We start from the raw sequence: 27,734 nt of genomic DNA on the forward strand, positions 1-27,734 counted from the left end.
GTGGGGTGGGGTGGGTGGGCAGACAGAGAGTAAATTAATGATATTAATATCTCATGTTCTTGCCATCTGGGTGCGAATGTCTTCATGTATATTCATGAGCGAGAGGCATCGTGACCACAGAGGCTGAAAGCTACCAGCTTTGCTTGATTCTGAGCCTCTGCTGACAACACACACTCTCACACAGACACAGACAGTGATTCACACATTTAATAAGTATTCATGAGCACCTGGTGCCACCGCATACACCCATATCCCGCCTTTATTGTACAGAATAGGTAGATGGCGAGAGGGAAAATTCAGCAGAATCAAATAGGTACTCCCTGTAGGCTTGAGAGGATGGCTGTTAAAATTGGTAATTTCTTCCTTCACAGAGCAGCGTCTGTGGTGAGCTTAAATTCATCTCAATTACAACAGATTCCCATTGTGACACGTTTTCACCGCGGGACAGAGAAGTATCAAGTCCACAGAAAGTTAACTCAAATCACTCCTGCAGCATGATCGAACGTCCCCACTGCATGACAAACAGCATGCTAAGTAAGCTTCAAAAAGTCGTGTATTTCACCAAAATACATCTAAACACACAGCTACTGTTTGTAGTTTTCACAGCGCCGTGGTCTATTATGATTGGCTCGTGTTTATCATTAACAGCACACCATGTAAGCCGATACAAGCTGACGACAGCTGCTGTTCTTGTTTAAGAATGAAACATCCAACAGACCCTCTAGAGCCCAGGTTGAATTTGTCATAAGTTTTTTTTTGTTTAGCATCTTTTAAACTGTCCTCATCCCACATACATGCACAAATATAGCAGAAAAAAAAGAAAATAAAACATAGTGCCTAATACTACCTAAAAACCTGTTTCCACAGATAGGAGGAAGCACCGGTTCATTGTTCATCTTAAGGACAGCTGCGAAGACATTGATAGAATCTAGTTGGCCAATAGCAGTTGCCATAAGCAACCAGGGTCGAGGGACTGAACAGTCATAATATTTGTGCCCTTGAGGGTCCACCCTTGGGGAGGACATAGGTAGGTATCGCATGCTATGGTCCCATGAAGAATATACTTATGAGTGTTGTATAGGTTTGAATAGACCCTTCAGAATTTGGTGGCATTGCAGAGTGATAACTGGTATTACTCATCTCTCCTGAAACTTCTTCCATCATGAGTTAACCAGCATTTCTATAACAAAACTATAATACAGTCCATTTACAAGTTAAGTGATCATATTCCAACTAATTTTTGTGCCTCGTCATTGAAAGTCACTGAAAATATCAATAATTCAGTTTGAAATGTTTTTGGGCTCCAGACATCAATCAAATTCTGTGTGAAATCCGAACATTTCAACTGGTTTCTATGTTTGTCTCTCCATGATATGCATGATAAAGTAATGCTAATGTAAATTAAACATGTTTGGGTTTTTCACTGTTTAACAGTCAGACTCCAGAGGGTGACAGCCACTTTTCAAGCCCATAGAGGGTCAACACTTTATGCTTAAACAACAGACTTTGAACAAGCAAAAGATACTGAATTTTCTCTCATTTTCTCATGATGATAAACAAAGGAATTCTTAATCAGTCAGTCAATTTTGGAGTCCAGGGGGAAAAGTTTAGCCACATCTAGGGCTGACTGAACCGTATAGCTTGATTTGTATATAATACACATCTATTAATTTGCAATTAGAATCATGGTTGACAGCAATTCAAAACATAATACTAAAATACTGAAATTTATGATGTAAACCAAAGGTTTCCCTATCAGACATTATGTTTATTCAATCACTTTGGCACCCCAATGGCAATTAACAGATGACTGACACTCCACAAATTCCAGCTGTTATGGCTTTATAAAAGCCAGCGTGAGAGCACAGTTATAAACACACACTTACAAAGTCTTGTCGGATGTCGTTGAAGTCTTTTCCGTATTTCTCTAGTGCCTCTTCGAACATAGCGGCTTCTGAGGCGCTCCACTCTTCCATCTCATCCCTGCAGAGCACTGGACCGCCCGCTGGGACCAGTACACTCAGCGCACTGGACAGGTCGTAATTATGGCGATGCAGTGTGTCCATTGCATGGAACTGCAGCCAAGGGACACAATCCATCATTTAAATCACAATCGGATAATGATCTGTGTGTGTGTGTGTGTGTGTGTGTGTGTGTGTGTGTGTGTGTGTGGCCAACTCACCAGTGTGATATCTCGTGAGGCTGCAGCCGCACTCATGTGTAAGCTTGGTTGTCTGACTGAGCTGCTGCAGTCCAACGCTCGAGCAAAGGTCCCAACCGCCCTGAAAATATATGCATGTAAACCACTAAAAGTAAAGAGCCCTCCTTGTGGTATGAGCCACCCCTCAAACAACAATAATGTGCGTTTATTATTTTTGCCCTCACACTTTTGCATTATCATACACAAACAGAGGGAAGTAATGGAGTTGAATATCATATCCTTCACAGCAGGAAGGGTCATAAAGTGTCTTTACTAAGAATGGTTCCTGGAGGAATCAGGGTTCATCACAAGCCGCTATCTGAAACTTTCTGTTTGGTCGGTTTGAGCGGTAGGCTGTCCGAGTAGATGTCTGAGGTGAAGAGTGATTTACCGTGCCACCACTAGGAATTGGTCTATCTGTTTGTTGGTGAGTGGACACTCTGGATCCCACAGCTTCTCTTCTAGCTTCGACTGGTCCCTGTCATCTGCCTCACCTGCAGGACACAGAGACGACAGCTTCACCACAGGCTGAAGGTGAAGAAATCGATTTATAATCCCCGGTTGTTTGCTACAAGTCAACTTCATGATTACAAAGCCCATGAAATTGCCTGGAAATTGTCCACTTACTGCTGAGAAATCACACCTTTCATGATTGATTGTTTTAGAGCAGTCCTTTTACCAGATCAGAGTTTAATCTGCTATGAATTTATTCATCTCAATGTACATGTTAATCTCCACTGAGATGGTGATAAGATCAATTTCTCTTAGCCTTTCTTTTTAAATAAATGCATAAACACATTTCTCTTTTTTTAGACTGTCACCTCTACAGCCTCTAAGAAATGTCAAAACACCAAGAAAATCTCAAATGAAAATTGTGGATGCACATATTCTACAACTTTTGTTTACATTAGGACAAGAAAAAATCCATTTCCTCGCTCAAGTTGTGAGGTGGTTCATTTTCAAGTCAGCTGGACGATGGAAGATTTACAGAAACTTTCCGGCTGCATGTGTGAAAGAGGCTCAGAGTCAAGGACAACATCATTCACTGATCATGTCAAACCTGGATACTCAACACTTACTTGACCTATTAGTTAACTCATCACTTAAGCTTCAACCAGCCAAAAAAAAAAAGTATTTCCTCCATGGTTACCTTTCCCTGCTGTAACCCTTTGTGGATAATGTGGCTTGGGAAAGAAAAACAAGCTTCGACACAGATGTAAATAACAAAACCCGTGGGCGTTATTTGACAAATCAAATGCCGAGTGAATCAGCTCGTGTGCAGTTCTGACTGACCTTCTTGTAGCATTTCAGGTACGTCTGCCTGAAAGCGCGGCCCCACTCTGATCTCTCCTTTGTCGGCCAGCAGGGTCTTCTGTGTCGGGTCATACACCAGCGAGTAGAAGAAGGTATCCTGAAGAAAACAGCACGCCAATTACTAAGATGAAGAACCCGCCTCCATATTTTAAGCAGCAGGGTTTTTACACACACTCTAATGTCAAACTCATCTTCTGTTTTATACATTTGAATCTGAACCTTGAATCTATTTGGAATTCTGCTAGTAAACCTGTAATCCGCAGCTGTTGTATAACAGAACAACCCTTACTGTGAGGCAAAGAGACAAACAAGAAGTCTTAGCAAGAACTGAAGATAACAGCTGCAACCACAACATTTGACTTTTCTACAGCTGAAACAAACAATTGGTTTATATATAAAATTATAGGCAACTATTTTGATTACTTAAGCAAAATTTGCTAAAGAAACTCTCAGATTTGCTGCTTTCTTTGGTCTTATGTCATAATATATTTAATAGTATTATCCTTGAGGTGTTGGTTGGACAATATGGTTTATCTGACAACATAATGCGCATATTTTTTTCTGATATTATATGGACTAAATAAACCAAGAAATGAATTGTATGATTAATCAACATTTAAAGTCATGGTTAGTTCTAGCACCTGAATATCTCAGTTTTTGACATTTGACGTCTGAAAAAGCATTTAAAATATGACCAGACTGTAGTAAACAACCAACAACAAACAGCAGTAGGAGATGACAAATCAGGTTAGTTTCTCCCCCCCCCCCCGGCTCACCTCTTTGTCAAGGTATGAAAGAACGGCTTCAGTCTCATTCAATAATGCCACACTGCACTTCCCCCTAATAGAGAAAGAGAAAGAGGACAAGCACCATGTAAAACACAGACGCAGGAAGTGAGCAGTGTTTGATATGCGTGTTCAAGGCTGGATGAGTGACTATCCATGAGCACTGCCTGCAGTTGATGAGCTGTGTGTGTGTGTGTGTGTGTGTGTGTGTGTGTGTGTGTTTTGAGTACCTGATGTGTGTCGCAGGTAGACTTTCATATTGCCGGGAGAGGAAGAGCTCTCTGTGGCGAAGCTGGTGTTTCTGTTTTTCTGTTAGTTCTGTCTCTGTCGGGCTCTCCTTCTCCTCTTCCAACTCCTCTGCAAATGCACACACAGCGGAAAATAACTTTAAAATGACAGATTAAAAGAGAGCCTGATGTTATTAAATGGTCACCGTGTGTCACAGAAGGCTCAGTGAAGAAACATGGCACAAGAAATATGACAGGCTTAAATTACTGACCAACAGATTAAAGTCACAAATGGTCTCTAATATTTCATAACTGTGCTGTCTTCAGATATACAAGAGAAAAAGTCTCCAGAGGATTTCGCAATCCCAAACTACTGCTGCCATCTATTAAAGACACCCAGGCCATTTTGTGCAGGACTATTACTAGGAACAGTGCTCATATAAATACTGCATTAGCTGAATCTGAGTCAGCACATAATGCCAGGCAGCAGATGAGCATCTTAACCGTTACACAGTGGCATACAGATAATTAAAGATTATCTTCCATTGGAAACGTATCTATGCTTGCACCAGTTGTTTTCATAAAGGTAGAACTGGCACTTTAACAACTTTACATTCCTGTTACAAAATGTCCTACAGACACCAACATTCCCCATTTCCACTGTTCTGATATTTCACGCTCCACGTTGCCAGTATGCTTCATGGTCATGCTGCATGGTCGAACAGCGTTGGAAACTTTCCCTCCGGGACTGGGCCAATCCAACATTCACACCCACTGCATGCTGCAATTGGCAAGCTGGGCAAAGGTGAGAAATTAGCCAGGGTTTCAACTTCTCCAGCTCTCTTTTTTTTCATATTGGAAAAAACTATGCCCCTTTTCATGTGAACAACCAAGTCTCTGCCCTTTCTATGACAGCCAGCCTCAGACCAGGGGATAACTGAGGTGAACCCTAAAGACTTGAGATTAACTAATTAATAGAAAGACGAGACACGATGAATTGTGCAGATGGGGGACAACTTAGCACACTTTTGGACAGTCTTTCCTCAAATGCATTCATGCTGTTGCCATCGTTTCGAAACACAGAAGTAACAGTAGTAAAAAAAAAAGAGAGCATGAGAAGTTTAAAACCTGCTTACAGTAGTTTCCATCCTCTGAACCCAGGGCCAATCCTAGCGTGAAGTAACTCCAACACTGAATAAGTGTGAGAGTAGGGGTTTCAGACGCTGTACGACCACCCATATAGCACACTGACCCCTTGACAGACCACTGAACACACCAGTGTCTCTGGCTGAGTCACCATTTTTCAAAGATGCAGCTGCTCGATGTTCAGATTTTTTACAGTAAAATAGTCTCTAATTTGGAGTTCCATTTCTACATTACATTGCTGTTCTTACTTTCATCCAACAGATAACAGCCTGCTCTGATCTCCTTTGATACAACAGAGCTGTAATTGCTGGGTAAAGACAAATGCTAATGCAGTTTCATATTGAAAAGATTTCCGCTGGCAAACCACTAGAAGGCAACTGTAATAAGTCCTATCTCTTTTTTGTCCCTGGCACTGGTTGCTAATTCATGGGTCTTCGCAGCAAGATTATGGACATATTTCAGAATTCTGTCAGTGGATGAGTAAATGTATTCATTCATATGTTGCAAGGTAGGAAAGGTAAAACACGAAGCAGTCACAGTAAAAATATATTTTGAGGATGCTTTCAGTGTTACAAACATAATTCTATTCACCTGTATAGTGTTGGGGAGGCAGCAACAGATACCTTCAAATCTCATGAAGTAAAAACAAAACTATCTGCATGGTTTGACACCAGTAAGAGCAGGTGGGAAAACATGTTTTTTTCAGATTTGGCTGAACTGACCACTCTCCTGTAGAGCCAACGTTTGGCTCACGGCTGTTGTTTGATCTCGGGCTGCAAAAATTAATCAGCATGGAAGACAAAACACAGGCAAATTTTGCTGACATGGCTCCAGAATGACTCCACTGAGAGCACTAGTTCTCCCTTCTGAAATTTCTACCCTAATGTCAAAATAAACAGCAACACAGCATCAAAACCTTTCCTATTTCACCCAAGATCAGTACCTTGGTAACACGTACAGATGTTTCAGTCTTGGCTCCACTCTGCACACTCGGTTTTATTTCTGTAAATCAAATTCACTAGATGACTGCGTTTTTCCCATGAACTAGTCTAGGCCATAAATTGTGTGAATTCTTTCTTCTTTTTTTTTTTTTTTTACAGTGTGTTAAGCACTGCTAAATTTTATTGTTGTTGCTGCCTCTTCTGCTGAGCAGCTGGTACACGACAGACTCCAAATAGATGGTTGAATTGGCACTGTGCAGCGATCAATGCATATGTCCCTGCATACTGTATGGTTTATATTTTTGCGCTTAAGGTTGCTTCCTGTTTACAGAGTCTACCTAAATGAACAAAACTGGTTTTACACAAACAGTTTGACCACACACAGCGAGAACCATATTCAGCCACACAATATATTCCTGTCTTTCCTGTCTCAGTCATGAGAACATTACAAACCAGTCTTCACTGGGTTCTCCTGCTGCTGATTCCTCATGTTAATCATTCTAATTGTGAAAATTGTGAGATTGTTTTGGCACAGGAGAGTTTCTTTACCTTCAGAGTAACCAATAATTTGTTTTATTGGGACCAAAGGGCCAAGTGAAACATCACTGGAAGCAGGTAGACGGCTTCCCACCAGAACTTCTGTTGGTGTGGTAACAACACCTTCCTTTCCTTCCATCTTCATACAGCCATACTCATACGCCAATTCTCCCCCTCTCGGTAATAAGCAATTGAGAAATTAATGTGATGTATAAATATGAACAGCGGTACATTATCAAGTTACACTGGAGAACCTATTAATGTTCCAGTGGCACCATCTCCAGAAATGCTCTGATGAAATGGTTGCACTCTGGAGCCGTGGTCGTCATGAAGGGAAAAAAATATCTTATTGATAGTAAATGTTATATTGTGCAAAGGAAATGCGGCGGGGTAGCGCTGCTGGAAATGTCTGCCTGACTGACATGCAGCAGAAAGCCCATGATGACATTTTTCTCTCAAAGTGACTGGCTGACAATACAACCATGGCTGAAAACAGCAGCTTTCGGCTTCAGACTGGTGCTGAAATGTCATTAATCAGTAAATAACAGCTCAACTATTTTACTGATTCTCACATCTCAAATGTAAGGAGTTGCATCTTTTTTCATATTGGTGTAAATATATCTGAGTAGAGCTGCAATGATCTGCTGATAATTTTCTTGAGTACTCAATTAATCACTACAATTTTTGAACACCTAAGATGATGGTATATGTATGATTGTTCAAGAGAAAAACTATTAGAGAGAAAATAATGGGCCAATTATCAGCAGAACAATATCTGCAAATTATTTTCTCAAATCATTGAAATATCTATAAAGTAAAAACTGAAATAAAAACAAACAAAATAAACCCCATCATTACTTCCTCCCAGAGCCCATGGTGACATATCATCTGATCAACAGTCCATAATCCAAAAATATTCACTTTACAATGACGTGAAACGGAGAAGAGGAGCAAATCATCACATTTGTGAAGATGGAACCAGCAAAACTTTGGTGGCTTAAAAGTAATCCTTTGCCAATTACTTTTCTGTTATTGGACTAATCAGTGAATCCACTTATCATTTCAGCTCCACATTTGAGTTTATTCTAGTTAACGTTTTTCTTTTATAACACTTGACTACCTGAATGAGACTGTAACTGTCACATATGGAACAAAAAGTCTGAATGTGGGATGACTCACTTGCATGTTTGTCTGCGAGCTGGATGAGGCTGTGGGAGATGTCTCTCCTTCTGTAGAAACAAACCACTTTGGCCTCCACGTTCCCACTGGCCGTCTGAAACGGAGAGAGGAGAGAGATCCAGGTTGGCTGAAAGGGGTGGTAACACCTCCCTGTACAAACCTCTAATTTCCCAAGAGACCTGGCTAATTTGCGAGCCCACCAAGCGTTGCTGCTATGACAGGCTGACCAGGGCAGCAACAGCACTTATGATCAGATGATTGATTGATTGTCTCACTGTATAATTAGGATGACAGGCTTAAAGACTCAGCCAGTATTAAATGGCGTGACTGATGGAGACTGAATGGATGTGGGGGTACAAGGTTTGAGAAAACTGCTTACAACCTCTGCTGCTTATAGGAGGTTGTATGTACAGTAAGAGCAGATGAATGTTATGACAGTGTTCACCCAAAGGATGTGGAGGGAAAAAAACAGGAACAATGTAAAGAATTACAATGTAATGCCACCACAAGCTACAGTCCATAACATTCAACCACTCTCTTTCAGCCTCAACAAAATGTGAACATTACAAGGCAGTATATGCTACACTGATACTGGAGGAAGTTCCATTTCACCCACCACCTTTATCACTTATGATAATTACAACCTCCCCTGTCTATATATTACAATGTACAGCCTCAATATGTTTTTTTTTTCAGGCTGACACTGACTTGATCTGACATTTTCCCACCCACACCACCTTGCGATGGCATGGATTTATCTGAGCAACTCTGTGCAAATGTAACACAGGAAAGGCTTTTCTGACACGTCTGTAAAAGATGCTTGTGTGGTATTTAAACAGTGTATGTTAGTTTTGGCTTGTTATTAACTAACATTAGTGACAAACCTCTATGAAATAAGTTAAAACAGGCAACTCCATAACTTGGCAAAACAGACTATGTTGCTTTTCACAGCCAGTATCAGCTGATACTCAGTCTGGCAATATATTTTGCATCTTTAGTCCAAGGCTTTCTGAGCTCCTGAAATGCTCATTACAATAATCACCCCCGCCTACACATAGCACACTCCTACAGGTGTGTCCTGCAATACAAACGGCATTTATGAGAGTGGGGAACACCTCTCTCTTTTAATCACATTACAAACACTTTTAGTTCCAAAATTTGAACACACACATACACCATTGCAAATACAGGGGGTGGGCGCAAGAACAGAAAGGAATCTTGTTATTCACCCTGAGGCATAAAGAAGCATAATCACACAAGAAATGACACACAAACACTTCAGTACCTTGTTGAGCTCCTCTATCCGGCGGATCAGGTAAGGGTTACTGGAGGAGTTCTCAAAAAATACGTAATCTGGAAAAAAAAGGGGAAAAAAAAAAGAAAAGAAAAAAAACACAGAGATTACTTCACTGTAGCAGATAACTGTGAGGCTAAATAATCGTGTAGGCTCAGATGAAAATAACATATGTAAATGCCAAACTAGAAACATGTGTATCTATGTAAATGTGTACAATATCATGATCAGATCCACAGATCACGATTAAACTGTGATTTTAACATGCTGACGCCACCGAGAATATCAAACTCCAAGTCAAACAAAGGTCATCAAAAAGGTAAATGCGTGTGTGCTGCAAGGTTTCTACAGCCTGAAAAAGTTGCCATACTTTCATGATTTTTGTAAGATAAATAAATTACTGGTTAGGAACACAGCAAAGTCATAACAGTTGACTTCCCACTGCTCTTCAACAGAAGCTACGTAAACATGACTTCACCTAGCCGGAGGAGAGAGCAATCCAGCCTGGTTCAATTGCACTTGGGCAGAATATAAGGTAACTTTGGAAAACTTAAGGCCATGAAATGTTGCCTTCAAGTGCTGCCAGAAATGTTGTAATTACTATTTTCCAGACACAAAAACAATCCAGTGAAGAGGTAAATATATCAGAGTTGCCTCTGTGACTCCCAGTTGCATTCAGTGCATATAAATATTACCATTATCCGGCTCTGGAACCAGAGTATGTTAATCAGCCATAGTTGTAAATATGATGAATTACAGCCCTGACAGGTATATTCTCTGTCTTTTAATTATCCTGTGTAGCAGTAACAGGGCTAGAGCTGGAACAATTAGTCACTTACCAGATAACAAAAAATAATTGGCAATAATAATCATCAAGTCTAATTCCAACCTGACAAATGAGAGGATTTCCTGCTTTTCTTTGCCATATCTCACTGTAAACTAAATATTTTTAGACATATGGACATTTGGTTGAGCAAATTAAGACATTTAAAAATGTTGCATTTGGTTTTGTGAAGTTGTGATGGGAATTTTTTCATTGCACAGACTAAACAATCAATTTAAGAAAGAATCAACATAATAATCAATAAGAGAATAGACTCTTTAGTTAAAGTCCAACACAGGACTAGCTTTTTTTAATCAAAGAGGCAACTTTTTTTTTTTTTTAATCCATGTTCAATCACAGATTTATTATTACTTTTGAACAGAAAAAACTTCAATGCTCCAAGAAGTTAAAGTTTGAGAAGTTGGAGTTTACAGAGAGCACCTGAAGGCAGCAGGAGCACTGCACTAAAGGTGAGTATATGGGGAACTAGCTGATGCACTGAAACAAAATTGATTCACCGGTGATAAAGTGTTGTCAATAACATCACCTGGGCCAAGATGCTTATTGTTTGTGTGACATTTCAAGCATCGATGCCATTTAAGCTAATTCACTGAATTAATATAGATCTGAAGCTCAAGTATGCGTGAATAAAAGGTGTTAGGTTTAATCCTCCCGACGAAACGACGCCATGAAACGAGACAATAATTTGATGTTGAATTCCATTAGACTGCTAACAAGCTAGCTAGCCACTGAAGCCAATTTGCTAATTAATTTCACTTGTGGTGAATCTAGATGGACAGTGGAGCAATAACAGTCATCTAATGTTACCACGATGGTTAGATGCTTTACTAAAATTGTGTAAAACGAGAGCTTCAGCCGCAATTATGGTAATCAGTGAAGCCATTGCTGGTGCTAACGTTAGCTAAATAAGGACTCGTACTAATGGCTGCATGCCAGAAGAGGCAAATACAAAGGCAGCCTCAGACTATCCGGGGTAACGTTTTAACAACCTTTTAAACACATGTCTATTCGAGAAGTCCCACTGTGCGTCAGTTTCCATTATCCCCGGTCTAATTATGCGAAAACCGAAGCGCAACGAAGGTGCCGACAACTGAAAAATGTTTACATTGTGAGCTAGCCATTTAGCAAGCTGGCGGCTAGCTGCTGTGGCCACGACAGACGCGAGGCCTGACCCATTTTGGATCCCAAATATTTAGAAATGCTCACCTTTCTGCTCCAACTTAATGCATCTCTGTTACTGTTACACAGCCGTACCTCCCTATTAAATACAAACGAACTCAAAAAAACGCCACATTATCCCCGGGGAATGCAAAACTGGAAGGGTTTCTGTTTGATAAAAAGATCCACATTGACATACATACCTCCGACCCGGTACATGTTGGCCGCCATTTCTGCCCTCCCGGAGTGTTAACGTAAACCATAAACTAAGAGAAATAGAATAAATTAATAAAAAAAACAATAAAACTAAATCTCTTAAAAGGTAAAAAGGTGTGATAAATTATGATCGTCGAGACTCCGGATGTGCACCCAATTGGGAGAATTTTGTCAATTCAACCCCCCCTCCCCTCCTGATACGATTCACAGTACCCTTTACAATACAGTGAACTCACGGCAGCCAAAAGAAGTCGGATCAACCAGAAAAACCACTGCCTGCTGACGTTGGGAGGGGCGCACGCGCAGACCGACACACACACACACACACACACACACACACACACACACACACACACGTACTCAAGTAAGTGACCATAAACACTTTTAAATGAAATTATCCCATATAAGCGGTAAACTTAATAATAATACAGAAATATGACTCATACCATAATCTTTATATAGGCTAATAGTCATTTAAATTTATCAATTATAATTCAAGTCCTGGCTATAAAATAACATTTAGTAGCCTACAATAGAACAACTATAGAAAACTATAGTTTTCGTGCATGAGTTTTTCTCTTGGTGTGCGTGCGTCCGTGCATGCGCGCGCATGTGACATCACTGATGGGATTGGCTTGCCCTGACTGGGGTGGAGAGTCTCTTCCACCGGCTGCAGAGGGAGAAGGAGAAGAGAGTGAGGGACAGAGGGAATAGTTTCCATCAGCCACGGAGCTCAACGCAGGGCCACCTCCACTCAGAGCGAACCACGCCCCGGGGGACAGGGGAGACCGTGACCCCCCACTCCCCCTAAAAGTGCCCAAAGTGCGGTTATGGAAGGGGGAATGGACTGTGAAGAGGAGTTTTAGTCAGGTTACACATTGACGACATGAAGTTTGGGAAGAGCATCTGCGTGCTCAACGTAGGGGGAACCCGGTACGCCTTCACCCGTGAGGTGATCAGGGATTTCCCTCTCCGGCGCGTCAGTCGCCTGCATGCCTGCGCAACCGAGAAAGAAGTCCTTGAACTGTGCGACGACTACGACCGGGACCGGAATGAGTTTTTCTTCGACCGCCACGCGCAGGCTTTCGTGTTCATCATGCTGTACGTGCGCTCCGGTAAACTCCGCTTTGTCCCCGGAGTGTGTGAGCTCTCCTTCTACACAGAGATGCTCTACTGGGGGCTGGAGAGCGCGCACTTGGACTCCTGCTGCCAGAAACGTCTGGATGACAGGATGTCCGAGATCGGACTTGACAGTATGTCTGAGGGGGACCTCAGAGTGTCGGGGGATGAGTCTCAGAGCCCGGGCGAGTCGGTGCAGCGGATTGCGCTCACTGGTCGCGCTAGATGGCTTGAGAAGATGCGCAAGGCATTCGAGGAGCCCAACTCTTCGCTTGCGGCGCAGCTGTTGGCTTCAGTGTCCGTGATCTTTGTAATCGTTTCTATGATAATGCTGTGTGCTAGCACCCTGCCGGACTGGGATACAGCCAAGAGAAATACTGTGGAGGAGCACAGGTAGGTTATAGCCAAAGGTCAGTTAAGTTGAGTGGAATAGAAGAGGCCCAGGTATAAGGGTGCTGCTCAACGTTCAGGCGCAATGTATGCTATTATCATACAAGTGAGTGCTCTAAAATCTGTTGCGTAAAAGTGAGCTCCTGCCATGATAAACACTTTATGAATCAATAAACACATTCATAACCACTTGAGAATCTCATGCCCGCGCCTGCATTCATTAAGGCAGCAGTCAAACCCATTGCGCACTATTCATTTAGTACCCAGAATGTTGATGCATGGAGACATTTGTCATATTCCGGCTTAAAATAATTTTTAAAAGTTTGCAGTTTCTTTGAAGCAATATATTAAAAACCTGATAGAAAACACATTTTGTAGGTACAGGAAATCTGTCCTTGTGTTTAGTGAATTGACGCCCCTTAGGTCAATACAGCATGATGACAATTTTCAGGCAGCACATTAAACATTGGGCTCCTCACATGTCAGACAAGTGGCAAGGAAGCCAATCAATAACCAATCCATATTATCTACAAAAAGTGTAGTGTTAATTATTACACAGAATCCCTTCCTTGCTCTTGTCTTCCTCTAGAGTCTCTCCCCTACTCCTCTTCACAATTACTTTGAGTATCTTTATTGGCTTGGTTTTTAGTTTACATTGCACAGTACACAAGGAGGACAAACATATCAGATAAACGCCGGTTTCATAATATTCCAGTAGGTAATGAGTTGAACGTAGAAGGTGTGCTGAGGGATTATATATTAGGGTAAACAAACAGAAATGAATTGGACCACTTACAGGAATCACCTTCTGTCTAAGTCAGCAGTTATTCCTGGCTCCAGTTTTTTGGACACAAGGTGAAAAAGTGCACCCCTGTTTCCACATTGTTTTGGCCACAGGCTGTCCTCTCTGGGAAGCCTGAGTGAGGCGGCCCCTCTCTATATAAGGCTAGGCTATGTTCACTCAGGCTGGACACAGTTTTGAGTTTTGGATAGGTTACAGTGGTTAGATAATCAACTAAAAGTGTAGTTTATACTCGGGGTCAAAAGGATTCCAATTTAGTTTCATGCCACTAGATGATGACATTCTCTCAGTTGCTCTGTAATTTGGTTTGGTCTAATTGTGCTGATGTGGTTATCCTAAGGCTCTGTGGTGTTTGCTTGGCCTGGCTGCTTCTATGTCAAATACAAGCACCACCTCACTCTAATTCAGTTTGATTCCCTTTGCTGTGCTAAACAATGGTGTGTCACAATCTTTGAAGGGTTTCAATCCCCCCTCTGTGCAGTTTCCTGGCAATTTCCTCATCATCTGTCCTCACTGTGTATCTGTCCTTTTGTTTACTTGCGTCATTCCTGAATAACATCAGATTTCTTCCCCATTTCCCATCATTTATATCACCCCTGCTTTGCTTCCTTCTTCCTCACATTTATTCATTGTCAAGCAGTATCTCATTTCATCCATATCTCACTGTAGCTCCTCTGCTGTTTCCTGTTTACAGTCTGTTCCACTCATCTTTCTCCTCTCTTCTCTCCTCTGTAGGATAGTAGAGGCAGTGTGTATTGGTTGGTTTACAGCAGAGTGCATAGTGCGCTTTCTGGTGGCCAGAGACAAGTGGGACTTCCTCCGCCGGCCACTGAACATCATCGATGTGATTGCCATCACCCCCTACTATGTCACCATGGCAATGGCCCGTGCAGGGATGCCGATGGCTGGGCTCGGGGTTGCTGGAGTGATACTGCGGGTGCTTAGGATGATGCGAGTGTTCTGGCTCATGAAGCTGGCCAGACACTTCCTGGGCCTGCAGACACTTGGGCTGACACTCACGCGCTGCTACCGGGAGATGGTCATGCTGATGGTGTTTGTCTGCGTCGCCATGGCGATATACAGTGCTCTGGCCCAGCTTCTGGAGCATGGCTTGGACTTGGGCACGCAGAACCACGATTACGCCAGCATCCCGGCGGCCGCCTGGTGGGTCATCATCTCCATGACGACGGTGGGGTACGGGGACGTGTACCCTGTGACAGTTGGAGGACGGGTGCTCGGGGGAATGTGTGTAGTGAGTGGCATTGTCCTCCTCGCACTGCCCATCACATTCATCTACCATAGCTTTGTGCAGTGCTACCATGAACTCAAACTCCGCTCTGCCAGATATGCACGCAGCCTGTCAGCGGAGATACTGCGATAAACACACATTCTCATCAGACATCCATGGCCCTGCCTACACCAGACAGAAACTCAAAAAAACAGTGAATCTGCTGATCCCATAGTGATATAATTGATCAGCTCTGTGCCCTGCCCTCTTTCTTGCCTGAGCCACACCTGATTTTATTTGGCTCGTCTAGTTCCTGCTTGTTGTGTTGATGATCTCCAGTGATCATCTTCAGCCAGCATGCTCTGCACCTGTCTCCTTAACAACACAGTTTGCACAGAAGAATAGGAACACACACAAATAATTATTTATTAAACACACACAGGCACATTCAATCCAGTTTTGACACTGGCTGCTGTTTACACTGTATTCCCATGGTGACAACATCGGCAGAGATGGCTGCTTTTTTTTTTGTACGCTGCTAGTGCTGTGTGTGTGTGTGTGTGTGTGTGTGTGTGTGTGTGTGTGTGTGTGTGTGTGTGTGTGTGTTTGTCTTGCCATCAGCCATTCACTTTGTCTAAGCCTTGCACCCAGATGGTACAAATTACACAAGATTGATGTGTGACCTAGATGCATTCTGTTAAACCTGGGGAATATAGTGAAGGAGTGAACAAGTGAGTGGGGATGGAGAAGGGGTGTACAGGGGGCTTAGTGTGTAGGAGTGGCTTAAGCCAGGGATAATGAAATATGGAGACAGGTCAGCAAGGACTAATGAGGTGGCAGACAAATACTGAGGTGTCAGATATGACAGGCCAGATTGAGTGTGAAATGCAGCATAAAAGATTGTGGGACAAAAATGACAGGAATGACAGAATGTGGAGCAAGCCTGAGCGTCAAGAATGAATAGCTGGAGTGTGTGTGTATTGCTTTTCCATTGTGAGCGTATGTAAGGCATTTTGTATTTCTGTGTCTCCAAGGCAACCTCATCCTCCAACATGTCAATCATGATGGCGGTTGATTTGTTTCTGCACACAAGCAGGCCACATCCATGCACCCCTTCTGGCTTGGCATGTAGCATTTTTTGTCCCGCGATTGTGGGGAATTAAATATCACAAATTCCTAGAAAAAAAAAAAACACACACACACACAAAGGAGAGCAGAGGCTGCCACAGATTATGGTTCTGATATTCATGATTCAGACATGTTTGCACTGTCCTTGCGTTTGCAAAGATGATATGATTTGTTGAGGAGACACATGATCCAAACAGACAAGTCGACACTTCTCCCACTCAACAGTCTTTCTCTGCATCTCCTCTCCTCTTCCTCCTGTTGCCATCAAACGTCCTCTTTTTACGCACACACACATGCACACAGACATATCAAAATCCTGCTCTTTTGTTGCAAAGGAAATTAAACAATTAATGAGTCTGAGTCTATTCATTAGCCTATCTGTCTGTCCATTTAAAGTCTACATTTGTTATTTCCTCATAGACTTTGCTGCCTTGTATGAGTTTTGAATGTATTGTAGACAGTACATATCTCAATATCCTGCTCGTTGTGTTATTAATGTGATTTTTTTAATCAATATTTTATTACCTAGCTTGTGACACATAATTTTCAACTCATGTGGCATAGCTTATAGCCCAGTAAATTTTGGCCTGGCCTCATTGAAACCATCAATCAAAACTTTTTCAGCAGTAGACTTGTAATTAACATGATCAATGTATGAGGTTTTATAATAAAACGACTCTGACTGTGCGAAACATCTGTGAATGTGTAATTGCTTATTACAAATCAAACTATAAAAATGTAAGTGTTATAAGACTCCGTCAACTGCTTTCACACGGATGTAATATTGATCTGGGGGTTTTCACATCATCTATTCCAAACCCAAAATAACCTTGTTAATTAACTAAACTAATTAATTACACAATATGACCCAAAGATGTGTTCAATGCACAAGGCATTTTGGGCAGATAATCCTTCAAAAGTGTTGAGGTGATGACATACAGTTTAAACACCTGGGCCTCCTGTGGGCAGTGGAACATAACATCCAACATGAGGGACACCTGAGCCCGTCAGCAAGGGCACTCAGTGCACTCACCAGAGTGGGTACAGTGGGGCGAGCATTGTGCCACAGTCTAGTTCACAAAGTACTGCTATGGGCGTAAATCGTCTCTAAATCCCAAGCTGCCGCTGTACTGCACTTAAGGTTCAAACTCTTTAAGTGTGTTAGATAGACTGTGTCCATGAGCTCATTCAGTGTTACCTCTAACTAGACTTTGCAATTCCTGGAGAAAATGAGGGGTGGGTTTGCTGACTTCTGGAAAGGCTGATGCTAAACTGCGTTTCTGGTTGGTAAAAAAAAAAAAATTCTTTATCACCATATTATATATCCTCACAAGCCATAATTTATATTGGTTTACAATGTGGAAATCTATTTAAATGGAGTCTAAATTACAGAGAAATAGCAATGTGTGTGTGGAGTCAGCTAGAAGCACCAACTGAAATGAAATGCCGATTGACTCTTGAAGTCTGAGAGTGACACAATTAATGTCCTTCAGAAAGAGACACATCACCTTAAAGAAAATGCCAAAACAGAGACGCAGGAAGAGAAGGCCTACACAGGAAGTCAGAGCAGCCAGGAGCATGAGGACAAAATAAAAGCCTAGGAATATGAGAGGAGGGTGTTGCTCAAAACCATCGACAACCTGAATTTGACTGTGGTAAAGTTACTGAAGTCACTTGACAGTAACCAGTATAAGAAGGTGAAGGAGGAGGAGGTGGATTAGGAGATGAGAGAGGTGGAGGAGGGAGAGAACGTGAATGATATGGTGGATGAGGGGGTGGAGGAGGTGACAGAGGCAAAGTGCAAGAAGAAGAAGAACAAGAAGAAGCCTTCATGTTGGAGGAGGTTCATTAAATCCCCTGTTGAGGTGGTGGGTGAAAGAAGAGGAGGTGGAGTAAGTGACAGCTGAGCCACCACCTGAGCCTCCACAGGTGAGCTGTGGACGTACCAACGCGATACTGAAAGAAGAAGAAGAGGCCTTTGCAGTGGAGGAGGTTCATGAACTCCTTTGCTTTTGGCTCATGCGTGCATCCAGTCAGATTAAGAGTGATGATAGCGCACAGTGCAACTAGTTTTCCATAAAACTATAAAACAGCCTCACTGTGTCTGTTTCCTCTCCTAACATTCCTCCCTGTCATCATTGAAACCAGTGCACCTACAAAAAGTGCCCAATATGGCCATGTCTTGTTGTGTATGGGTATTTTTTCTCCCCACACAAAAGAGGTGCTAATGACAAACCCATTGTTTTTTCTGTTTCACAATAATAGTTGCCTGGTGTTTTGAAAATGTCCACTAGGACAGCGACCACTGTGAACAATAGACCTATTATAGATAAAAGTGACAGGATTTTTTTACTACAGGCTAGGAGCTTTTCAATGTCTCTATATTGATTGATTGCTGATCTGACATTACTGCAATGAGGAGTGGCGTTTGTGGCCTGTAGTGAGTTGCCATTGTCACAGCTAGATTCAACCTCAGTGCTGTGTCTCACGCCTGGGTCTCACACTGGAAGCAGGACACTGTAGGCACCACACTGGCGGTCTCTGAAGTTTTCTGACTTCATTGTCATGTTCACGGAACCAGTTTGAGACGACTTTTGCTTTGTGGCATGGTGCTTGAAGTAACTGGAAGAGACTTAAAGGGCCATGAAGGGATGCACACGGTCAGCAACAATTCTCAGATAGTCTGTGGTATTCAAACCATGATTGATTGGTATTAAGGGGCCAAAGTGTGCCAACAAATCATTCCTCACATCATCACACCACCACCATTAGCCTGTAGTGTTGATAAAAAGGGAGGCTGTGTCTGCGCACATCAGCAGAAATCCAGATTCATCAGACCAGACTACATTTTTCTTTCTGTCCAGTTGTGGTGAGGCTGTTTCCACTGCAGCCTCAGATTTCTGTTCTTGGCTGACAGTGGTCTGAGGGACCTTTAGCCTTTCTGTCAACCCCAGAGTAAATTAAAGTAATATGAGCCTATTATACAGAAGAATTACCCCTATCAGTGTTGTATGATTATTTGTGTTGAAACAAGTTGATTGAATTAATCAATCAAGTTAACTTTTTTATATAATTGAATAACTGTTAAGGGCCCTTTTTTCAAGCTTAAATTCTCAGATTCTAATTTAACTGTGCAGATTTGTATCTACTTATATTAGTAATTAGTTACCCGAGAATCAGAGTAACAGATATTTTATATTTATTTCTGTGTAAATAATGATGATATTAAGAATAATTATAAAGATAAAGGTCACATGGTTTTCCTTCAGAATATCACTGTCTATAGAAGAAGCTCTTATTTACCATAGACTAAAATACAATTTGGAATGAAAACATTCATCTATTCATCCATCATCAAAATAAGGCTTTGATTTTTTTAAATGGAAACTTAAAATATGATATTTGATAACAGACACTGTACCAGCGTGTCTACTTTATGATTTAATTTTTTTGTTAGATTTTTTTAATCTAACAGATTATTTAGTTCTATTAGTTTTGAGTTACTCCTGATGGTTTGTGTAAATGTGGTATCTACCGCCTGAAGATTTTTATGGAAGCTGCTACTAAATGCTGGCTTCAGAAAAAGCCCTCCCACTGAGGACCTTTTTATAGGCACTGTCAACTATCTACGTTCCCTGGAAAAAACGACTTACTGTAGAGACAGAGGGTCTACAGAACAACAAGGATGAAAAATACTGGATGAAATAGGATTGTTACTGTCGTCTTAAACACGAGGTAGTATTGATCAAACCCTTAGCCTACATAATGTACTGTATGCTGCCTGTGTACCTATCTGTCCCAGATGTTTGTTGACCTCATCCTAGAGTTGGGTCGGGATGCAGAAAATTTGTTTTCGCTTCTTTTCTACCACATCAATCATATTACGACCTCCACCCCTAATGATTTTTCCTTCACTTTGATGGTCAAAGGACAGGGAGTGACACATAGGATCAGTTTGCCTTCGAGGCTTTTGGCCAGAAAGCCTTGGCACATAGATAAAAGTAGTGAAAGGGTCTATATCCCAGACCGAGATCTTCTCCTAAACCTTGGCCTAGTAGCTACTTTTATAGCCTAAACTGAACCAAACTGCGACTGAAAACTGGAAGTCAACAAGTTGTTCTAGCAGAAAGTACATTTTACTTCTGTACCTTAGAACTTGTACTGGAGTTAGATATGAAATGGAGGAATGTTACTTTTTCATGTCTGTGAATTGGTAAGTAAAGCACCTGACATTTCCACACACGCACCACCTCCATCCTGCCTCTTGATTTTTAAACGGGCAGGGGCGGGGCAACTGATACTTTCGTCACTTTCCGTCGACGGTCGCAGCAGGAAGACCCTTTACCGGGTGGTTTTGTTGTGGATGATACCTCTCCACGTCCTTCAGCAGTAAAATGTACTACAAGTTCAGCGGTTTTACCCAAAAACTGACGGGATCTGCTCCTACGGCCGCCTACAGCCCTCAGGTGAGACCGGGTAGCAGAGACAAACTGAGCCGGTCACCGGAAAGGGATGACCTTCATATCACCGTGTTGGATAACGAACCGTTATTATGTTTCGTGTAACTATCGTGGCTTTAATATTCACCTTAGATTAAGTAAAAACCTGTTAAATATACTGTTTAGCGTTTCAGTTCCCAAATGTGTTGAAAAATAACGGGTTATTTGCGGTATTTTTGTATCCGATTACACGTTACCTCGAGCTATTTTCATCTCAACTTAATTTTACGTAATTCAGCCATTTCATTCTCCAGATATGTCATATAAAGTCACCTGTAGTTTTTTTTATAAAGTAATGTAGCGTTGTTACCATAAACAGAGAGGCTGTGACCTTTCTTTCTTTCTTTCTTTCTTTTTCTGTCTTTCTTTCTTTCTTTTTCTTTCTTTCTTTCTTTCTTTCTTTCTTTCTTTCTTTCTTTTTACGTAAACATTAATTACCTTTTCCACCACTGCCTTATCACAGAGCCTTTATATAACCTTTATTCTGAAAGGTCATTTCCAATCTGTTGATCTGGCCTTCATGTGAATTTACAGCCAATTTCGAAAACCAGTGGCCTCTCTGAGCTTCTGCCAGATGTGACCTTTATTATTGCTCCTCTGTCCTTTACACTGCAGCCTCTTTGTTATTCAATGATAGTGGGTTAGACTGTCGTCAAGCTCCCCCGTGTCTCGGTTGGGAAATCACTTATTCAACTTTTAAATTACTTTTTGTTGGGAGAAAATTGAGCCTGATAAATTTTCAAAGTAATTGGTGGGCTGTAACTAAAACACTAACCCAGTCTTGAGTTACTGTGTCCTACAACTGCAACTAGCAATGATTTTTATCATTGAATAATCTGATGATTATTTTCACCTAATTGATTAATCGTTTAGTGGATAAAATAGCAGAAAATATTAAAGTGACAATCCCAGTTCCTTTAAATCCAAAGTAGTCAGCTTAAAATGTCTTGCTTTTTCAAACTAACAGTCTAAAACCCAGAGATATTTAGTTTACAAACCTGTGAAACAGAAAATCTTCACGTTTGAATGGCAAATAATGGATTTTCAAAGTAATTGTTTATTCTCTGAGGATTGACTAATCGATTAATCCTCTAATTGTTCCTGTTCTAGTGTTTCCCTTTCATGCTACTTCACACCTCCTTATAATGTGCAAAAGGGAAAGCTGTGTCTCTTTATTCCACTAAATTTATTTCACAGCTACAGTTACCAGCAAATTTTCAGATTAAGGTTCTACACACAAATAAGAAAAACAGGGTTTATAAAATGTGATACACTGTTGAGATTAAACTACACCGAAGTAAATAAATTGAGTAATTTAGTTAAAAGGATCTGAGAACAAATTATATATGTACAACATGAGAACAATTCAAGTACGTCCCATGAAGCAGTGGTTGTTCTCCGTTAGCATGCTACTTATTACTGGTACAAGTGGGGTTGTCCGGTATAACTTTAAATCTTAATCAGATGATAATGAAACAGCAGCAGGTGGTAGAGATGCTGTAATAGACTTTCATTCAATCCTTTGTATAGTTTACAGGTGTTGGCAAAAATACATTTGGATTCTGCCACTACAAGTCATGTAAAATTTGCATTTATTTATTTATTTATAGAGAACATTAAAGCCCCTCAGAGAAATCCAAGTGTCTAATATCAGTTTTTGTTGCAGTTCATTCAAGTAGTGACACATATCATACCCCTGTTTGTTAGTTAGAATAATTTTCAAAGCTATTAAATGGATTGCGTCGCCTTAAAATAAAAACACAGGTGGGCTGAGGCTTTCATATAACTCACAGTGGTGAGTGCAATAGCCGCCTTGAGTAATGAAGCAAACGGCACTGTGTTTTTTTTGCCTCCCCCTCAAACACATACAAAATTAAAATGGTGCTTACACAATTGTGCAGCAGCCATAATAAACCAATAACATTACTCATGCTAGTAAAATAATAACAGTGGCCGTTCTGGTTAATGAATATATTAACTTTTCATGCTTTCAGTACATTTTGCTGATAATACTTCCATATTTTTGCTCTAGTAAAATTTTGAATGCACTAAATACAGTGAATACAAGACTCATGTAAATCCCTGATAACGTGAAAAGAGGCAGACTGTCTGAGCAGTGCATTTGACTAGAATAGATGTGTTTTAAACAGCAGTACTTTTATTCAACCATAAATGGAGCAAACCACAATGAAGCAGGTTATAGTGTGCGGATAACTTGTCAACTCCATCTCCGGTCTCATATGAGTCATTTTTGCCAAAAGAGATATTAATTATAGTAGGGACTGGGTTTGATAGCATTTTATTGAATCTGAATCCTTAAAAAAATATTTTGTCGAATATTTTCAGGTTTATTTGTTTGGTGGGGAATGATAACATCTTAGTTTCAGCACATATTTTGTATTTTGTGACACTCATTAACCCTGTCCTGGCTAAGTTTTCCTTTTCTTCATTTGCCCCTCATTGGGAGTGTCTGTAGCGCAGCTGCAGAAGCAGAAACAACACATTAGAAATAATATTAATTCTATTTTATCATTCAGTAAATATCCGGTTTTCTTCCTTCTACTTTGCATTTTTCTCATTATTCCTCAGCATCTGGCGCAGCGCACGGCCCTCTGTAATAACAAGTCATGCAGGAGAAATGACAAAAAATACAGGGAGGAATCTCACGCCATGATGAGTTCCTGCTGCAAACACTTTTAGTCAAGCCTTCTGTGGCAAGTAAAAATAATCTTGCTTTCAGTGCCTCTGCGTTTTCATATGTCAGATTTAATTTCCCCGCTCCCACACTGTCTGCCTCCACACACGCTCAACAAGGTAATGGGTCTGCCAGTGATTTCTTTCAAAATAAGGGTTGGTGAGAAGCTTCCTCCAAAGTGTGAGGGTATTAAGGAGGCACACTTGTATTTCAATAACACCACAGTGCACCCCTGGTTTATTTACTTAAAGTATTTACCGCCTGAAAAGTAGAACAGCACTGTGAAATTTAATGATAATTTCAGTAGACTCACGGAGCGGAAGAGCGAAGGAACTTGTCCAAATCAGAATGATCGAAGAATTTTTAAGATTTGTGAGTGGGAAATGATCACAAGCCAAAATAATACAGTAAATATCTCACAAGAAAGACCCGTCTACCTTTTTTTTTTTCTAGGGGGAAAGTGTGTCTGAAAATGTCTTAATGTCTACAGGTACAAAGTGTATAAAAAGGTCTGGCTGCATTAGACAAGGAGCCTGACAATAATCCTGTGTCCTCGCTACAGATATAAAATTAAATGACTTGAGACAAAAATAAGCCTAGATGTTAAAACACTGTAGTTTGCAGTGTTTAACTGCTACTTGAGATGCTCTTTAATAATCTAAACAGGCACTTAAGCAGTCGCACAAGTGGAGACATAATGTGCAAGATGAGATGAAGTTCTCATGCAATCACTTGTATTTATGCAGCAAGGCTGAGCTCATTAGCTTCCCTGTAAAGAGGATACGGGCGTTTGGTTGTATTTAATGTAGAAAGAAAGTCTTTTCTTTTGATTGTTACGGTCGAAGCATCAGACTGGATTGGTACAAATCACGTAGTCGTCCAACCCCTCAAAATTCGGAGAACGTTTAGATCATCAGCTATACCTATCTCACATTTATTTCCAGGTGAGACACTTCTGGTCTATTATACCAATTTGTTTCCTAGTCTTAACGACACTTATAACGGATGTAAGAGTTCACTTTCCAGTTTCTTTCGTAGGCTTTTGACTTGTCTCCAATTGTCTGAATATTGGACTGAAGTATTTTGCTTGGCATTCCTGATAACAGTTATTTCTCCGAGACTTATGTCTCTGGATTTCACTACTTTGCTGGCTCGGCACATTATCATTCTGAAATGGAAGCAACAACTTTTTCTGCTTTTTAATATTTTATTACATTGAAAGTTGAATATCTTTTCTTGTTTTGGATAGCTGCTTGGACAAAACAAGACATTTGGGCTTTAGGAAATTGTGATGAGCATTTTATTGTTTTGGTTTTGTTTTAGTTTTTTTTGTCATTTATCATCATTAAATACTTTTTCTTTCTTTTCTTCTTTCCGCACCTTCTTTTTTGTTTTTGTCAAGGTCTTTTATTGACAGGGTTGGAATAGGATGGAGGGGGTGTTCGTAGATGGAGTTGTGTGTTTGCATTTTGAATAAGTGTTAGATGTTTTTAATTATTTAATACAGTTTGTGAAAAAAAAAAGATTTTTTATGTGTTTGTGAATTTTGTAATAATGTCTTAGATACATTGAGCTTTATTGTGACCAGTTGGTTGTTCTTGTTCAGGGGCTGAGGTCAGGTGTGCCAGCAGAATCCCCCAGCATGATCTTTGCCACACCCACCAAGGTGGTGTCAGAGGCCGGGGCCACGGTGGAGTACATGGGGGCAAACAAGGTTCAGGAGTTCCAGAGGATATTCCAGGTAATCTAGGACACAGACTGATAAATGTGTCTTCCTTTTTTTTTATTTTTTATTATTCCATTTGACACTTATACAGTTGGCACAGTGAGTCAGCTTTTAATTCAAAAAAGTCTTCAGAGAGAGGTTTAGGGGGTTCAACTTTATCAGTCACAGCAGTGGAGATTCATCAGTGTTAGGAAGTGACTGGTAGTCATTTCACTCCCTGTCCTTAATGGCCTTCTGCTTCCCTCCTCAGTATTCATCACACAAGAGGCAGCGATGGAAATAATAAAGGACTCAGAAGTTGAGCAGAGCAATCGCTCAGACAAATGGAAATCACAGTTTTATAAATTCAAGAATATTTTTTTATGAAAGTGTAGAAATTCTGACCTTCCAGATTCCACGACAGAGAATAACCTCTTCTTCTTTCATAACAAACTGTCAGTTTTGTTTTTCCAATCAAACGTTGCAAGGACAGTTTTTAATTCTAAAAAATGCTAATGTAGAAGAAACATTGGATTTCTTATTACAATATTGAGAAAATGTATGTATTTTAAAAACATTCAGACTTGATCAGAAACTGGGTGGGTTTTTAGTGAGTTGCAATAACAGGTAGTTAAAGAATTAGAGGGAAATCCAAATAATTTGAGGCCTATCTGAAAATACTCTGTACTATCTGTTCTGTGCTTCCTCTCATTATTTTTATTTCTTCTTCCTCGACCCTCTCCTGCTTTCCCCCCGCCCGCTTCCTGTTTCATCCTTTTCCCAGGCGCCCGACGGTGTCCCCGTTCATTTGAAGCGAGGCGTTCCCGACAGGCTACTGTACCGCACCACCATGGCTCTCACTGTCGGAGGCGCTCTCTACTGTCTGGTTGCTCTTTACATGGCAGCCCAGCCCAGAAATAAGTGACCAACACAAACCCAGGATCTTTCTCTTAACACCTCCGACATGCCTCTGCTGTAACACGTCGACCCAGCGTTCACGGTCTCCATCTGCCCTCGCCACGCCACCTCTTGGGACTTGACTCGATGAGAATTTATCACTTTTAGAACATCACACCAATGATAACGATAATAATGTCTGTCTTCTTTGTTAAAAATAAATTAATACATTTTAAGGGGAAACAAAGCTACAAGATGCTCTGAGTCCAGTCTTTTTTTTTTTTTCTCTCTCTCTTTGTCACTGAAATAGCGCTCACTGTAGTCGAGGTGTGATTATTGCCAATCAGCTGACAGATGCACGGACATCATGTATGAAACTCTATAGGGGCATGTTACAGGCATGTTCTCCCTCAGCTCTTACAGATGCCAATATAGAGGCGGACATGTGAAGATATATATATATATATTTTTAGCTTTCAACAGGCTTGTAGAAGTGCTACCATAAGCATGATGGAGACACCCCGTCAGGAACATAGCTGCTGCTCACTTGGCTTTAAGTACTGTCTCATACAGTATTTATATGTGTGGGCCCTGGTGTGATTTCAGATGCTCCTCACCGAGCTCTGAGGGTGGGAGGTTGTTTCAGACGGACATGTTGGCAGTTCCACATCAAGCTGCTGAAACACAGATGATCATCTCAGACTGGTATGGTATGTTTGGTGTGTTTTTCTTTTCTGAGTGGGTTGAGATAGGCAACATAAGGCTTGTACAGGAAGAGGGTATTTTAATAACAAGTGTAATGTGTCACATCTTATGGACACTTATATGCAGAGTAGTGGGAGAACGACTCGGGATCTTTTAACCTTTTCAAATATGCACCGTGCCACCGATGAGATGCTTTGGCTTTGGTGGCGCTCAAGTTTTACACAAACTTGACGAATTGTACATAATTTGAAAGCTCTTAAGTCTCCTGATTCTGACGGTGCAAAGCATTTTAACATCCCCATTTCACTGCAACAGCTGCTGACACAGAGCTAGTTCAGATTTATGGCTAAAACTCCAGCGTTTTCCACCCAAAAGGTCCTACAGGTATTTTTTTAATGACAAAAACAAATAGGCGAGGCAAAAAAAAACCCCAACAACTTACATTCCCAACATGTTTCTCTTTCTTTGACTTTGGTTCAGTATCTCCTATACTCTTTCTGACTTTCTGGATGTAAATTTGAAAGAGATCCTTTTAAATGGGATCAGGGTTATGAGTGTAATCCAAAGGGTTGAAGAACTCTGTTAAAATACTCTTACAAATAAAAGCCATGCATTTATCTAAAAGTATTAGCATCAAGACATACTTAAAGTACCAAAAGAAAATGTACTCATTATACAGAATGCCCAGTTTCAGAATAATGTATTATTATATAATTGGATTATAA

At 40.9% G+C, this 27,734-nt stretch overlaps 3 protein-coding genes across 4 annotated transcripts in view; 2 read left to right on the forward strand and 1 right to left on the reverse strand.

Moving 5' to 3' along the window:
* The window catches only part of mta3 (metastasis associated 1 family, member 3), a 26,997-nt gene extending 14,911 nt beyond the window's left edge, over positions 1-12,086 (reverse strand). Inside the window, exons 1-10 of one of the 2 annotated variants that reach the window (XM_023406553.2) lie at positions 11,829-12,081; positions 9,615-9,682; positions 8,330-8,423; positions 7,163-7,324; positions 4,530-4,656; positions 4,291-4,354; positions 3,494-3,611; positions 2,592-2,694; positions 2,183-2,282; positions 1,887-2,075 (exon numbers count right to left, since the gene is read on the reverse strand). In XM_023406553.2, coding sequence (XP_023262321.2) covers positions 1,887-2,075; positions 2,183-2,282; positions 2,592-2,694; positions 3,494-3,611; positions 4,291-4,354; positions 4,530-4,656; positions 7,163-7,324; positions 8,330-8,423; positions 9,615-9,682; positions 11,829-11,856 — 1,053 coding nt within the window. In that variant the 5' untranslated portion in view covers positions 11,857-12,081. Of the gene's footprint in view, positions 1-1,886; positions 2,076-2,182; positions 2,283-2,591; positions 2,695-3,493; positions 3,612-4,290; positions 4,355-4,529; positions 4,657-7,162; positions 7,325-8,329; positions 8,424-9,614; positions 9,683-11,828 lie in introns of both variants that reach the window. The other variant, XM_023406551.2, reaches the window with a different exon arrangement.
* A 116-nt stretch (positions 12,087-12,202) lies between these two features.
* Positions 12,203-17,200, forward strand: kcng3 (potassium voltage-gated channel, subfamily G, member 3). The gene is made up of 2 exons (XM_023406575.2): positions 12,203-13,353; positions 14,888-17,200. The coding sequence occupies exons 1-2, from the start codon at positions 12,728-12,730 to the stop codon at positions 15,531-15,533; spliced, it is 1,272 nt and encodes a 423-aa protein (XP_023262343.1). The 5' UTR covers positions 12,203-12,727; the 3' UTR covers positions 15,534-17,200.
* Positions 17,201-20,823: 3,623 nt separating this feature from the next.
* On the forward strand, positions 20,824-26,558 carry cox7a2l (cytochrome c oxidase subunit 7A2 like). Its single transcript, XM_023406539.2, has 3 exons — positions 20,824-20,974; positions 25,309-25,443; positions 26,192-26,558. Exons 1-3 carry the CDS (start codon positions 20,903-20,905, stop codon positions 26,330-26,332), a joined length of 348 nt encoding a protein of 115 aa, XP_023262307.1. The 5' UTR covers positions 20,824-20,902; the 3' UTR covers positions 26,333-26,558.
* Positions 26,559-27,734: the final 1,176 nt, after the last annotated feature.

This window comes from Seriola lalandi, unplaced genomic scaffold (assembly GCF_002814215.2).
Source record: "Seriola lalandi dorsalis isolate HSWRI2012SDOR001 ecotype SW California unplaced genomic scaffold, Sedor1 jcf7180002054311, whole genome shotgun sequence".
NCBI lineage: Eukaryota > Metazoa > Chordata > Actinopteri > Carangiformes > Carangidae > Seriola > Seriola lalandi.

Bases quoted from the DNA above. Each gene is read 5' to 3' on its own strand.
- cox7a2l (XM_023406539.2), top strand. From the start codon at position 20,903: ATGTACTACAAGTTCAGCGGTTTTACCCAAAAACTGACGGGATCTGCT. The intron at 20,975-25,308 runs GTGAGACCGGGT...GTTCTTGTTCAG, and splicing joins CGGCCGCCTACAGCCCTCAG to GGGCTGAGGTCAGGTGTGCC. The intron at 25,444-26,191 runs GTAATCTAGGAC...TCCTTTTCCCAG, and splicing joins AGTTCCAGAGGATATTCCAG to GCGCCCGACGGTGTCCCCGT.
- kcng3 (XM_023406575.2), top strand. From the start codon at position 12,728: ATGAAGTTTGGGAAGAGCATCTGCGTGCTCAACGTAGGGGGAACCCGG. The intron at 13,354-14,887 runs GTAGGTTATAGC...TCTCCTCTGTAG, and splicing joins AATACTGTGGAGGAGCACAG to GATAGTAGAGGCAGTGTGTA.